The following is a 15,339-nucleotide window of genomic DNA, read 5'->3' as shown; positions in this document are numbered from 1 at the left end:
TTATTCTATTCATAACATCTCCATATTTCCTGGGCTCTCCAAGATATGGATTTTTTCCCCCCTGTCAGCCTTCATTATATCAGCTGCTCAATGAAAAGACCCAGACCTAGGTTGGGAGGCTTAAGGACAGAGGGTTGTTTTTATTATCTAAGGTCATTCTTCCTGCTGTGAATCTACTGTACTGTATTTTGATTTTCTTTTCTTTTTTTATGTACCGGTAATAGAAGGACAGCTCATGCAATTAACTTAACTGGCTACTGCAGCAGAGGACCTGAGGGGAAGAGGCAACGGAACACAAGCTTAACAGTAATGCACTGATTCCTGTATGGTGTTGCATTCAGGTTCCATCGGAAGTGTCACAGAACTTCACTGATTTAAGGTAAACAAAATCGCTGTGGTGAAGTAATGTACCCATGTATAATCATGTTATATGGGATGTTGGGTAAATATACAAATGAGGAAACAATGAGATATAAAACGATAAAGTCGGAAATTGTACTTTATGTCTGGTTGGTCGGGATAAGTAGTATGAGTTACAGAATGCTCCTGAAAGCATCATCGATCCTGCAGCGTTTCGGGGAAGAGCGTCAGAGGCGCGTTCACGTCCACACGCTGATGCTTCACAAGACAGCGTCTCATGAACACAGGAAGCCTTTAAAACAACACTTGCTTTTGTCCCCACAGCCCCAGAATGAACACTACCGAGCCTTGTGGATTCTGACGCCGCACTGACATCCATCTTGCACCGGCTAAAGGACACACCACCCCCCCTTTTGACCGCCTCACTCCGGCTGCAGTCAGTCAGCCAAAGCCAGAGACAGAATGTCTAGTAGCCCAGAAGATGCTCTCTCCAGGGGCGGCGGCTCCGACCTCAAACTCGCCTCTTCGAACAACACTTCTCCGGAGGGTACACAGCCGCCACCGCTGCACCAGAACCGAATAAGGCAGGTGGGTGTCATCCGGCCGTGGGACCTCCAAATGATGCTGAGAAAGGCGTTGCCTAACCTTCTCACATCTGCGTAGCTCTTCTAACATGGGCACTCAGTTTTTGTATTCATTAACATGTAGAAAAGTGCACATTTGCAGCTAAAATAACTGTATTAATTCGTGTTTCAGGTCAGTGTGATGCTACCCATGCAATCTAGTTGTCATGGCCGTCAAAATAAACAACACAAGGCCTGTATAGTCCCTATTAGACACTATGGAGGGTATTTGGTATTATCATTTTATGATAGAATCTTGCGTTTATGTCTAACCAAGGCCTGTGTGATCTGTTTGGATTGTGTATTTTTGGTCAGGTCTGCAGATGTTTTCCCTCCTCACACTAATGTGATTTCAGTAATGGACACTTTACTCCATCATTATAGGGTGGGGCTACCGGCTGAGCTCACTTACTTCAGTGCAATCAGGAGACTTTAATATAAATATCCTTGGAATATTTATGAATATGAATATTCATACTTGAAGTACTTGAAGACGTCACAAAAGGAAGGGGTACAGTGCTAGTAGCAGATATACCTGTAGCATCCTACTAGATGAAGGGTTAAAGGATGTCTGGTTATTTCAACCAGAGATTTGCTGTTTGCACCTGTGGTTGATTATTAACCTTGCTCTTATGCCATTGTAATGCTAATTAATGCTAAACCTCTTGTCACATGGAAGTGACAACTCTCTTATAAACCATTCATTCATTTTGTACCACTTTTTCCTCACGAGGAAAAAAGGCTGGAGCCTATCCCAGCTGTCTTTGGGCGAGAGGCGGGGTTTACCCTGGACTGGTCGCCAGCCAGCCAGTCGCCAGCCAATCACAGGGCACATATAAACAAACAACCATTCACACTCACATTCATACCTATGGACAATTTGGAGTCGCCAATTAACCTAGCATGTTTTTGGAATGTGGGAGGAAACCGGAGTACCCGGAGAAATCCCAAGCATGCACGGGGAGAACATGCAAACTCCACACAGAGATGGCTGAAGGTGGAATTGAACCCTGGTCTCCTAGCTGTGCGCTAACCACTCGACCGCCATGCCGCCCCTCTTATGAACCAGTTAATGGAATATATTATGTTTCGTGTCAGCCTTTAGGTACGCTGTCGGTAAAAAAGTGGTTACATGATTAGTATGGTATGTCTATACACAGACTACTCTAAAGTGTCAGTTTTCAGTTCTATCTTATTGTCCCTAGATATAGAGATATACTGTAATAAAAATCACATTACTTGCTGAAATGTGACTTTTGTGCGATACTGTAAATGAAACTGAAAGTGCCGCATGATGTTGGTTGAATTATCCAATGTGAGTGTGATACTATTGCGAGTTCACAGAGTTCCATAAACATGATACAGGAGGAAAAACACTAAACAAAAAGAGCTTGGTCCATATAAAGAATGTCGTCATCACTCAGTCCAACAGTATTTGTCGGTGGTATAAAGAAGCATGAAAATAATGTCCTAAGTTTTGTGTGTGTGTTTGTCCAGCAGTGTTGGGTTCCAATTGTCTTCACCTTTAAGACTTTCTACAAGATGTTGACAGTTTTTAGCTCAGACTTATGGGGTCAGAGGGCACCACTGTCAGACTTAATGTTGTTAGATGGTGTTGAAGTCAGGGTTCTCAGGTTTTGACACATTAAGTAGTCCAAACATCCCTATATGGACCTTGCTATGAGCTGCTGGAACTTAGAAGGGCCTTCAGCAAACTGTTCTCTTAAACACTGGAAGCATAATTGTCCAAAAGGCCTTGATCAGATCAACAATTATGACGTGCAAGGATTTAGGGTTTTTTATCTAACGCTTGATTGAATAATTAATAGATGAAGAGGTTAGTCCTTGTGTTTTTGCCCTAAAGGATATCTTCAGTCTGATGATAATTGCTATTCACAAGCCTGTTAGTATTTGGTATGTTACAATAGAAAAGATCTTTTCGTATATGTAGAGATGGGTCTTGACTAGACAACATGACCTATTTCATTATTGCTCGGGACTTTCTGTATGATCCCGCATTTAATTGCTCCCCCTGCACTAATTTCCTGCTTTATACTGTACTTTCATCTGTGCAGCCTTTCCCTTGATTCATTCCTCTCACAGCCTTAAATGGTGGCTTGTATTATTTTTATTATGTATCCTTTATTTCTCCTTGATGTTGGCTGGCTTACCAATTCATCCATCACTTCCCCTCCCTTCATCCCTATACCAGTCCCTATGCCCCGTGCTGTGCCAAAGGGGTCAGATTTCACTGCAGCCTTTTCACATTTTCATCTCCTTTTACCGCTGACATCTGCACCTATTTATCTCACTGTCTTTCTCCAAAGGAAGTGGTATTCTACAGGAAAGGAGTCCTGGCCTTCATTACATTAACATTCATTAACTTCAGCCGGACACACAGCCACATAGCCACAGCAGTCTTACATTGCATCAACCCAAACAAATTGTGGTTTGTAAAATAAGACTTCCAATGGTACGTAACAAAACTGTATTTACAGGAGCTGTAAAGTAACCACAGCTATACATTGACTGGTACCTACCAGCATATATTTTCATTAGTCATGGTGCAAGTTTGCAGCACGGGACACATCGCAAATTCTATAATGTTTAGGCAAATTATTTGGGGAACCTGGGATTTCCTTGGCTTATTTAATAAGTAAGTTATTTTTACTTATTGAATACAAACCAAGCTGCACGAGTGGTTAGCACGCAGGCCTCACAGCTAGGAGACCTGAGTTCAATTCCACCCTCGGCCAAGGAGTAAGGAGTTTACATGTTCTCCCCGTGTGTGGGTATGAATGTGAGTGTGAATGGTTGTTTGTCTATATGTGCCCTGTTGATTGGCTGGCGACCAATCCAGGGTGAACCCCGTCTCTCGCCCTAAGACAGCTAGGATAGGCTCCAGCACCCCCGGGACCCTCGTGAGGATAAGCGGTAGAAAATGAATGAATACAAAACAAAATGTCGAGACATGTAGAAAACCCACACATGCATGGGTAGAACATGCAAACTCCACACAGAGATGCCTGAGGGTGGAATCGAACTCAGGTCTTTTGGCTGTGTAGCTGCGTGCTAACCTGCGTGCTTATCGATTGTGGGGTGATACAATTAATATTTGTTATAGTTTGCTATGGAGAAAAATAATTATTCATCAGACTTGGAGCCGCTTCTGACGCAGTGTGCCACAGCAGCCATATAATCGTCCCACAAAGGAGAGTTCAGTGATAGTGCAACATTAAGAAGAGTAATAGTATTCCTTTTTGGAGTCCAGAATCCATATGGTGCATCTGTCTCCCTGTCTATATTTGCTTGAACATGTCATCATGTCACCCTGGAACATGGGCTGTCTACTCGGCTGATACGGTACTTCATAACTAGCTGGGGTGGCCTACTTATATCAGATGTCATCTTCCTTTCATGAATGTTTGCAATGAGGGGAGTCGTAAATTATTGTTAGGATTTTTTTTTAGCACGAACCTAATTTTTGTTGATGTACTTTATTTTACACATCAGATAAAATATGAATTAACTGGTCACCGATACAGTATATAAGGAGCAGAGATAAAGGAGACTTGTTTTCGGACTGGGGGCAGCAGCAAGCCTTTAAATGTTAATTATTCATTATCCCTGTGTTTCCTGTTGGACATGAGCAGAAAGACAGAGAGGCGTGGCCCATGATCAATGCAATTCTCAGTAGCTTAGAATCATTTTTTTAGCATCATGTTTAGTCAGCCCTAAAGCGGATCTACTGGAAAGATTAATCCTAATTAAGCGTTTTAGTGTCTTCTTTCTCACTAATTGTCTACCTTTAACAGTTTGTATGAGGTGTCACTCAGCATTCCGGGTATGCCTGTGTGCTGCACCAAATATTAGGTCACATGCATAACGATTCATGATGCATTCAACTATGAGGTGAAATCAGTTAATGCCTCGGTACACTTTTGGAAGGTGATGCCAGATGAGATCAGCATTCCAGAATACACAGCCTGCCTTATATTACAAATAGAAACAGCATTCAGACTAGTAATTTTATGTTAATATACATATATTAGGGACGCTGCCTATAATAATAATAATAATCTATGAGTGAATACCAATACCATATCATATACATGAAGTGTAAATGTTTAAATGTACTACTGGCTATATTAGGGGTCACCAAGTTTTTTGTTGTGTAAGAGCAACTTTCACAAAATGAAAATGGCTAAGAGCTACTAATTTTTGTAACATTTACTTTCATCGAGCCAAACAAAGTCAATATGTTTGTTTTACCAGAACATTAACAAAATGCTGGTATCCACAACTCATGTTTTGTTTTTCTTCTCATATTATTAACTGAAAACCTGAATGAAAAGCAGGTTTGCCCCCCTCTGCTAGGCCCCTCCAGCCGCATCCGCTGCCTTCTGAACCGCAGATGCAGCCAACTCCCTCTTTTGCGCCCTCAGCATCCTGGAGAAGAGACAAAATGCTGGCATTTGTCCGGAACCAGAAGTGGATGCAGAGGGCATGCGCGTCACACTAAAAGTGCTACACCGTCTCTGCATGCTCCCAAATCCGTACTGAGGAAGTACTCATCCCCAAATTTTGCCCACAGCAGTGGGTTGAGACCAGGGCTGCAGGCCTCACTTTGATAAAATTAATTGATTTATTGATTAGTTTTTATCTATACCTCGCTTCTGACTGTCCTGACATTCATAACAGGAATATTGATCAGTATGCACTAAGATGCTCGTTGATTTTCTACTGGGCTTAGTGCCTCCCCTCCTATTAACGGGAATTGCAAACTGACATCATGCATAGTTACCCGAGGGACTAGAGCAAGCATTACTTTAAAGGCAGAGCCATATATTAGTATAACGACTATCATGCGAATATTGGTTACGCAGGCGTGTTTTTTTTAATTATACTCATAGAATGTAAGTCATCAATCTTTTTTGGTGGAGATGTTAATTGGGGCATTTACCATTCATCCTTTCAGTTATTAACATCCTAGATTGTTGCCATTATGGATTTTGAAAGCAATTCATGTTTAAGCCTTTGTGAAGGTGTCTGCCTTCTCTGAGGGCTGTTGTCATGTTTGTCATAACTAGGCAAGGTTTGGTAACGTGTACAAATTATCTGATACCGGTGCCATTGTGCACTTTTGTAATGGTGATGGTGCTTAAACTGTACCTGAACTGGGATTTAAAGAAAGGAAAACATCAGTTTTGTCCAAAAACAGTACATTTTTGTTGTTACAAAATCATTGGACATGAAAATTGAATTACAATTGAATAGTAGAATAGTAATTTAAATACCACAGTATCCTCAATAACATTATTACTAATAATAAGTAATAACTTCACTAATATGACATAAATCCAAAACACTTGTGAGGGTGACATGCATCTTTACAGAGAGTTTGGATGTGAGAGTACCGAACTTGATGGCGTTCTAGCAGTACTTCCACATATCATGCAGCAGGGCTCAAAGTCAGAGAGCAGTCGGCAAACTGAATTCAATCATTTTTTCTCGTTATTTACTTTAGACTTCTGACTGTCACGCACATACGGGCAAGTGTTGTCCAGCCTTGGCTATATTAGATGCCGTTTGATGATCACATTATGAGCCTCAAAACTCAAATTTGTTCTTCAAATGCTGTATTCAATTAAAGTTTTTTAATGTGCTGCACTTATCACGGTGGATAATGAGGAATGGTGCTGTTTGTGTGGAGAGTGACTGAGAAACGTGTGTGGCAGTTTAATCATACGGTATCGGAACCGAGCACTGCTTTTGGTCGGCAGTATAGATTAAAAAGAGTGTCATGCTCTGTATATTACTTCCAAGGCGTTACTTAGCGTATAGCGTATTTGTTTTTCAGTCTGATTACTACCGTTTACGTCAGCACTGGTGCCATTGTGGTAAGAGTTTTCATATGCATCCCTCGAAATAAGGTGTCATCTGTAAGAGGTGAATGTATGAATAATTTTTGTGTGTAGCATATTTGGGCTCCTCTAGACTAATTTGGTGTAAAAAAACAAAAAAAAACAAAAGAGGGCTATGGCCCCGATGATGTAGCAAAAGCAATCAGTTAATGTGATGCTCTGCCTGGAATGCTGCTGCTCCTCTGTCTGCACACTAGAGAGCCTTGTTTACTTGACGGAAACAGCACTGAAGGACATCATGTTACTGATAATGTCATCCATCAGATGTTTTGGAGAGTGTGTCTACTTGTCTTTGCTAACATAGCTGCTACAAGGCGTGGTCCTTCTTGTAATTCTTTCCTTCAGCTCATTCTCTCCAGGGGCAACTCATGTGCCTCCATTGCGGCCTCAAGGCTAGCCCGGCCCCCCCCCTCCTCTCCCTTCCTCCAGCCTTGTCTCCATGTTCTTACTCACTGTGCATTCGGGTGCTGTCCCGTGGGGGCTCATGTCACACACGGTCTCGATTGAATAGTGTGCACTTTGCATGCTTTACAGCCTTGACCTTTTTAAGTGGAGGAAAAATGACATTTCAATTAGAGTATCTGTGAATGCAGGGATCCATTACGGTCTGGAATCTGGAGTGCAATGCTTTCTTTGCAATAGCACATATAATTTATGCTCATATTTCAATATTCAGTCACCACCCAGCTCTTCCACACGAAAACACACACTGCCACACCCACTCCACCCATCTAGCTACAGTATATTGTTACTATATATATGGTTATATCTTCTCCTTGAATCAGGCATCAGTCATATGATGCAGGGTTCAGCTGTGGCTCACAATCAATATCCTGAAGTGTATCGAGAGAGAGCTGTGTGTCGGTGTGTATAAATTCTCCAACATAGATTGTATAAAATGTTATCTTATAAAAGTTTCTTGTCAGTTTCAGAATCTTAGTAAGTTCTTGTATTATGCCTGTGTGTAAAAATAAAATAAAAAGATTGTTTTGGGGAATAGGAGATACATGAGGAGATCGAAACCACTCTGGCAGCTCACTAGGGAGCTGGAGTCACTCGATACAGGACACAGAAAAGCACCAAAAAGAGAAGCAACTTACCTTGGCACATTCTATGCTGTAGGTCTCGTTATGGTCTAGTGTCCTCTTAAGGAAATGGAATACTGTATATCATTTGTTTTGAAACAACTTCACAGGACCAGAAAGGGCCAATAATAATCCAAATAATAATAACAATGAAATGTAATGATGTCATAAAGGTCTGATTAGCAGAGGTGGAAGCAAGTCAGTGTTTTGCAAGTCTGGGAGTCAAGTCAACACAAACTATTTTCAATTACAATTTTGCTCAGTTGAATTTATCAGAAATCTAAATAGAATTCAGGTGAAAATGTCAGGCAAGCAGCTTAGAAAAATGAAGAAAAAGAACAATTAATAGATTTTCAGTTCTTATGTGCAGACAGTAAAAGGGTATGAAGAACATGCTAGAAAATATATTAGAAAATAATATTAGAAAAGCCCTGTTATAAGTGACAATGATGGTACATTTTGGATAAAAACAATCTTTTACCTTCTACAATGTCTAGCATCTTGGAAAGTCCTCTTTCAACCAAGAAATACTGACTGAGACAGGAAGACCTCTCTAAACCAGTTAACATAATGCCTAACTAAAGCAAACCAAATGTAAGCACTAATGCAAACTAGCATTTGCTGTTGTTGTCATACACAATACATGGACTCTCATAGTCTTCACTAGTTGTCTGAAGATCCTCTCTCCCCATTAAATGATGGATGCATTATGTTTCTGCCTGACCTCCACGAGCAGAGCTGCACCTCCATTAGCAGGATAGATCACACACAATATCAGGAATAGCCACTGTGAACGTAGCAGCTTTTTGGACTATTTTAAAGCACAACAATCAGTGTTTTCTTCTCATTGTTCAGGCAGCATTTATATTCTAGTTCATGTCGAAATCATCTAAAAATAAAGATGCTTAAATACAGTTGAAGTGTTGCTTGGAGATGGATGACTCTTTGACTGTGTGAATGTGTGCTTGGTTTGCTGTTCTGGTTCTTTTGGGAGACTTTACATTAGATCAACATTAGATCAACATGAGATTACAATGTTAGAGTACGATAACATGTGATATAACACAAGCTGGTCCGTGACCTCAGAAAGGCTGGAGATGGCTGCTGTTTTCAATGCAGTTACATACTCTGCTGACATTATGTAATTCAATGCAAAATTTGCTAAATTATCAAGTTAGGGTAAATTAGATGGAGTTTTGCCGCCCCCACCCCCAAATAAAACATTTGATAATAAAATGTGCACATCGGTTGAGTCGTAAATGCTGATCCACAAATATGCGGGGAGCCAGTCTATATCAAGTTAAATTTCTATAGCATTGTTGCTTAAGAACATTGACAGTATATAGTTGTTATGCAGTTATAATGTGTGAGCATTGTACTCACTTGTGTTAGATTCTGTAGCTTGTTCATTGTGTGTCACCCAGCCCCCACGTACTCCCAAAACACACATGCATCATGTTGCACTATTTTTGGATTAGCTTACATGCTAATTGATCTGTTTATTGATTTTTCTATGTTCAAAGTGTGGGTGAGGGAGACATTTTACAGTAACCGTGGCCATATTTTAATTTAATTTTAATGACAAAACATGTTACATGTTGCAATAAACATCATGTGATACATTTACACAGGAGACCATTGGAAAGTAAATGTTTTTAACATAAATATGTTGCAAGTATTTTTTCAAACAAATGAGCTTTTAGTGTTTAGTTGCCAGTTAATTTTCAATATTATATTTAGTATATGTTGGTTATTTATGAAGGAAGTTGCTAGATTTCAGTTCTTAAATTAAACTCTCATGAGCTATTTTTGTTGTCATCATTATATTGGTACAAAAAAATGTACCTTTAGTTGAACCAGGTACTAAAATGAATCAATAAACAGAAGTAAGTAAGTTTCCATGACTCTTGGTACTATAGTGGTAGTCTTTTCAAGATATAATTTTCACCAGCAGGGGGTGCTAATAGCGCAGCCAAAGCTTTGTGCCAGCCCAGCATACAGTAACAACAGCTAATACTGGAGTGATGCAGCATATTAGTGTCAGCCATGATAAGTGAGATATTGTTGATAATGTTGTTGACTGATCATTTTGACAATGATTGGACAATGTGTGAAGCTGCATTGATGGTGACATGCTTGTGACAGTCACAAGCGGAAGCACACACACGTACCTACACACCTCACTCAACCTGTCAAACCTTATTCCATCAATGGTATGGAGGGTGCATTGCGGTTGAGATGCAGACCGACTCATCACACAGCCATGCAGAAAGGGGTGAGGCCTCGGAGGGCCAGTGCAGATGCTTGCAAGCCATCATTGTATGTCCACTGCAACTCCCCCCCCCACTGCAACCTGAGTGGTATGAGCCATATTCTGTGCTGGCTCATAGAAAAGAAGGACAGTGTGTACCCAAGTTCACCCCCTCTACATGTTTTATATATTTGCGCTGTCATCTTACATCCTCACAAGGTGGAAAATACTTTGATACTGTATCATCCAATTTTTGATGACGAGTATTGTGAAAGTAATATGTCCTCAAGATGGAAGCAGGTTTTCTTTTTGAGCAGCCATTCAGGGTGATTTATCGCACCAGGGCCTCCGAAGCTGCTGATTCAGCACACTCAATCATCCCACAAATTCACAGATATGGGTCACATCCAGAAGAATAGCATTCTTTTACTACTGCTCTAACAAGTATATATATATATTGAGACAAAATTGAGACAAGCCTTAATGTTATTTTTTTTCAGCAGTGCTTTTCTCCTTGGAACTCTGCCCTGCAGGCTGTTTTTCGTAGTATCTTTCTTATGGTGGGGTCATGATCACTGATCTTAACTGAGGCAAAAGAGGCCTGCCGTTCTTTGGATGTTTTTGTGGGGTCTTTTGTGACCTCTTGGATGAGTCGTCACTACGCTCTTGGGGTAATTTTGTTAGGAAAGTTCACGGCTGTTCCATATTGATGCCATTTGTGGATAATGGCTCTCACTGTGGTTCGATGGAGTCCCAAAGCTTTATAAATGGTGTTATAACCTTTTCCAGACTGATTTGCTTTGCTTTTGAAATCCACACACCCAGTGACTATAGGAGACTCACGGTTAGGGTATAAATGGAGTATCTACTCTTCATCTTTTAAATTATTATGATCCTAGATTATTGTCACTATGAATTTTGTAAATGATTCATGTTTAAGCATTGGATTCTATGCTGCTATCAACTGAATGTTTTTCTCTTTTCACCTTCTAATTTCCTTTCTCAAGCATTTATAAATGTTGGTTTCTCACGCAGCTCTGTAAGGATTTTTAAACAGGTTTTTTATTATTATATTTTTTGACACAACAGTAGAGAGATTAGCTTTGGCAGTAGCAGTAGTTTGACTGTTGGCTTGAAGCCTCACTAAACCCCTTACACACTAAACACTGTATACCCACATACAGTACAATCACACACACACACACACACTCACACACAAATGCATTACAGAAGACACATTTTAAAGCCACATCTGTCCACATAGAGAAGGGGTTTCGTGTACATCTGGACTGGGTCATTCCCAGTATGTGTGTGTGTGCTTGTGTGTGCGTGTATGAGTGTGAGGATAAATAATGACTGAATGGATGAGTCTGACTTTCATCATCGCCCACCCCCTTTCTGTCATTCTGTTCTTCTCTTATGGTTGGTCACATGAATGCTTCTTTTGCGCTCTCCATAAGTGGATATGTGAGTTTTTTTGTGGAAATTGGAAAATACCGCAGCATAGGAATAAGACTTCCTCATTTTTCTACAGGGACTTTGGCAATAAAACTAGAGGATGATTGGAGTTGTGGTTTTGTCGGATTAGAGCAATTTCATTCTCAGAATTTTGTTTTTGTGGTTTTAAGATTTAATTTTGATCCATTTACATCAGAAATTAATGATTTCCTTTCTGAAGGATCTTTAAGATTGAAATATTCCTCTCATTGTCACCTTGGAAATTTTGGCGCCTATTGATTAATTAGTATAGCGGCCGGAGATAGAGAGGTGTAGTCATGGCCCATGCTGCTGCCCACTTGAAGAAGGCGCGAGAGCTGGAGCTTAATCCAGAGTACAGGGCACTGCAGAAAGCCAAGGAGAGGCGGCGGCGCCAGCGGGAGAGAGCTGAGCGAAAACGACAGGTAAAAACAATATAAATGTGTGTCTAAATCCAATTGTGGTTCATTTGTGTTTGCCTGTATGGAAGGTTGGAAATAGGATGTCATTCACCAGTATGGAACGTGTAAGGTCAAACACGAGATTTGTACTGAATTCTTTCCCGATGGACACAATGGAAATACAGAATATATCATCTATCTAACCATCAACTGATGTGTTGTTGCAATTTGCAAAAGTTGTCATGTATCACTACTAAAGATTGTCTATTGATGCCGTTTTGACATCTAGTTGCAATTAATTAATAACATCCATGGTGTCCTGATACGTTTGTACAAGCCATTTTTTTAATGCTACATATTTGGTGGCCTAATGTACCTAAAATTTGCATTTTAATGATGCTGATGCTTCGGTATTAGCATAGACCCAGGCAGTGTGTGTATAATCCAGTATCCTTCATGACAGGACTGACAAATCCTGTACAGTAGTAGAGATTACAGCTGTTTCTCAGTTAATGCAATCGTTGTTTGGAATACACACTGCAGCTGGTTAACGCTACATACTAGTGTACACATATGTAGGTCTTTCTATGCCATTGCCATGAACACTACTTGCCTGCATGTTAATCTTTATTTATACAGGTAAGACAGTTGAGAACAGATTCTCATGTGGCCAAGAGGCATCAGACAAAACGGGTTGTGCCACACCTTGTCAAAAGGTTAAGACCAGTTCAAACATTGCAAGAATATATATTTAGCACTGTTGGATGTTAAGGAGGTTCTCAGGAGAGCTTCAAAATAACACAACAAACAAATGGGAGTTATAGTTGTGCCATTCTTGTTACGGTTATCATCTCAAACTTGGTTTTGGGATGCTTGATTCCATTGTTTCCAGAAGCCTACTGGGAAAGTTGGTGAATGATTTTGAATGTACATTTTTTGTAAACTTCCCTTGCCATCCATCACCAAACGTTCTCAGTTGGATTTACATCAGGAGAACATGCAGGATGGTCCATAAGAGTGATGTTTTTCCTCTGGAGTCCTTTGTCAGGTGGGCATTGTGAACTGCTGCGATGCCCTATTAAAACAGCCAGTTATTATCACATAGATGAAGGCCTTCTTTCAAGAAGGATGACCCCAGCAACATCGCCACATGCCATTTGATGCCCATGCAGAAGCTGAAGTGCCATTATTCCACTGAAGGAATATGCACTCCAGAACATAATGGTGCCCCCCTTCACTATAATAAATGTGGCTTACGATAGAGATTTTAATTTTAATCTCCCTATTGCGATAATGCATGTTGTTGGTTGTGGTAGTGTAGGCTACACAGTCAGGAGATTGGGAAGACCTGGGTTCGATACTCTGCTTGGACATCTCTGTGTGGAGTTTACATGTTCCCCCCTTGTGTGGGTTTTCCTGGTTTCCTCCCTCATTCCAAAAACATGTTAGGTTAATTGGCGACTCCAAATTGTCCATAGGTATGAATGAGTGTGAATGGTTGTTTGTCTATATGTGCCTTGCGACTGGCTGGCGACCAGTCCAGGGTGTACCCCGCTTCTCGTCCAGCATACCCGCGAAGATCCTCATTACCCCGAGTGAGGATACGCAGCATAGAAAATGGATAGATAATCCTAAACATTTGATACTGACTTTGATAGTTCTCTACTGATGAACAATGTTTTTTTCCGTAAGGATTCCAAAACACTGAAACTGACCTGAGTCATCTGTCCAGTTCTGACCTCTTGTACTCCATTATGACATGTATGATGTTCTTGGAGAGTAGCTCAGGCTCTGCACTTTTCTGTTGCGTCCAAGCCAAGGCCAGCTGTCATCCACCCCACCATGGGCACACGCAACGGTGGAGGAGATGGCCTGGAAGTGTAAAAATAACTGAGGCAGGAGAGAAATCAGTATGACTGCAGTTGTTATCATTCAAAGCGGGATAGCATTGGTAGAGGAAGAGGAGGCAGGGCTCGGTCTTGGCAATAACCCTGTTAATACAGTCCAAATAAAGCCAGGCTGAGGTGGTCTTTTGGCTGAGAGGGGTTATAGTAACATTGAAGGAAGGCGGTGAAGTGGAAAACATGGACATATTTAATGGACTGTAGGATTTACCAACCGTTTATCAGCCTCATCTCAGGAAATTGATTGGAAAGATTTGGACAGGAGGACTGCTTATCAAGCAACATTTGGACCTGATTTGATAACCATGGGAAATGCAGCAGCTTGTGTGGCCTGTAGAGCAGATAAAACTTTAAGAGCCACTTGCAGTGAAAAATATTTAAATCAACAAAGGACCTTCTATGGTGCGTCTGGATCTAACGAGTCAATGGTAAGAGACTAGGAGTTTCTCTTTAAATAACTATACGTCGTTTTAAAAAATCTAGAATAGATATTTCTATGTAAAGATGCGTGTGTACGGCATGTAGTGTGACATCTCAGGTGAGAGAATTGGCCCTTATTGCTGCAAGGGGGGTGTGTCTTCATTCTAGACATGTGATTGGGCATATTCTTTCCTTAACTCATAACTTTATGTTGTACTGTATTATCTGGCAAAATATGTTGGTAAACTGAATGGCTATTGCTACTGAGTTTCTAATTTTAACCTAAATGAGGTATGCATGGCATAATACTGAAAAATAACTAAAACTGAAGTACCTTAAATGTGTAATAATGAAAACTGTAGTAATTAGTCAAGTTGCACAAAAATACTTTGTAAATAAAGGACTCATGAATACTTTGGCAATTATTTTCAAACTTTTTATTCAATATAATCACATTTAGGATATCAATATATCAGTATAATTATTTTTTCATTATATTTCAGTGTTCCATTATTATCAGAGTGTGTGGACTTAAATTACAGTTATTAACAAATATGGTTCCATGCAAACAACAATATATTCAAAAGTGAAAGTATTGCAAAGGCAACCTTTTCACAGTAACAAGAGCAAGGTCTTGATAATGAGATGAAAAGAAATTTAGATTTATGTTTACCTAGTAATAGACATCACTGGGTTCGGAGATGTAAATAATATGAATTTCCTTTCTAAAAATACCTCCTCTTTTACTGGAGACACCCTTAGAGTTGTAACACTTACGTTACAGAGTGAGGTGGTTAGAAGGACTCAAGTTGTCTCAAGGAATGTTTATGGATACTAGAGTACAGAATCCAGGTCAGAGGAAGAGGCTGTTCTGAACTTACAAGATAACTAGGTC

General features: G+C 40.3%; 1 protein-coding gene across 2 annotated transcripts in view; it reads left to right on the top strand.

The window, feature by feature from the left end:
* The first annotated feature begins 558 nt into the window (after positions 1-558).
* LOC131098204 (uncharacterized) overlaps positions 559-15,339 on the top strand; it is a 69,830-nt gene continuing 55,049 nt past the window's right edge. The window contains exon 1 of one of the 2 annotated variants that reach the window (XM_058045948.2): positions 559-948. In XM_058045948.2, the coding sequence (XP_057901931.2) occupies positions 823-948 (126 nt within the window). In that variant the 5' untranslated portion in view covers positions 559-822. Of the gene's footprint in view, positions 949-11,273; positions 12,145-15,339 lie in introns of those variants that run through there. The other variant, XM_078793279.1, reaches the window with a different exon arrangement.

Source organism: Doryrhamphus excisus, linkage group LG9 (assembly GCF_037039965.1).
Source record: "Doryrhamphus excisus strain RoL-2023G ecotype Guam linkage group LG9, RoL_Dexc_Guam_v1.1, whole genome shotgun sequence".
In the NCBI taxonomy this organism is placed as follows: Eukaryota; Metazoa; Chordata; class Actinopteri; order Syngnathiformes; family Syngnathidae; genus Doryrhamphus; species Doryrhamphus excisus.
This window is presented reverse-complemented; position numbering and strand designations above follow the sequence as displayed.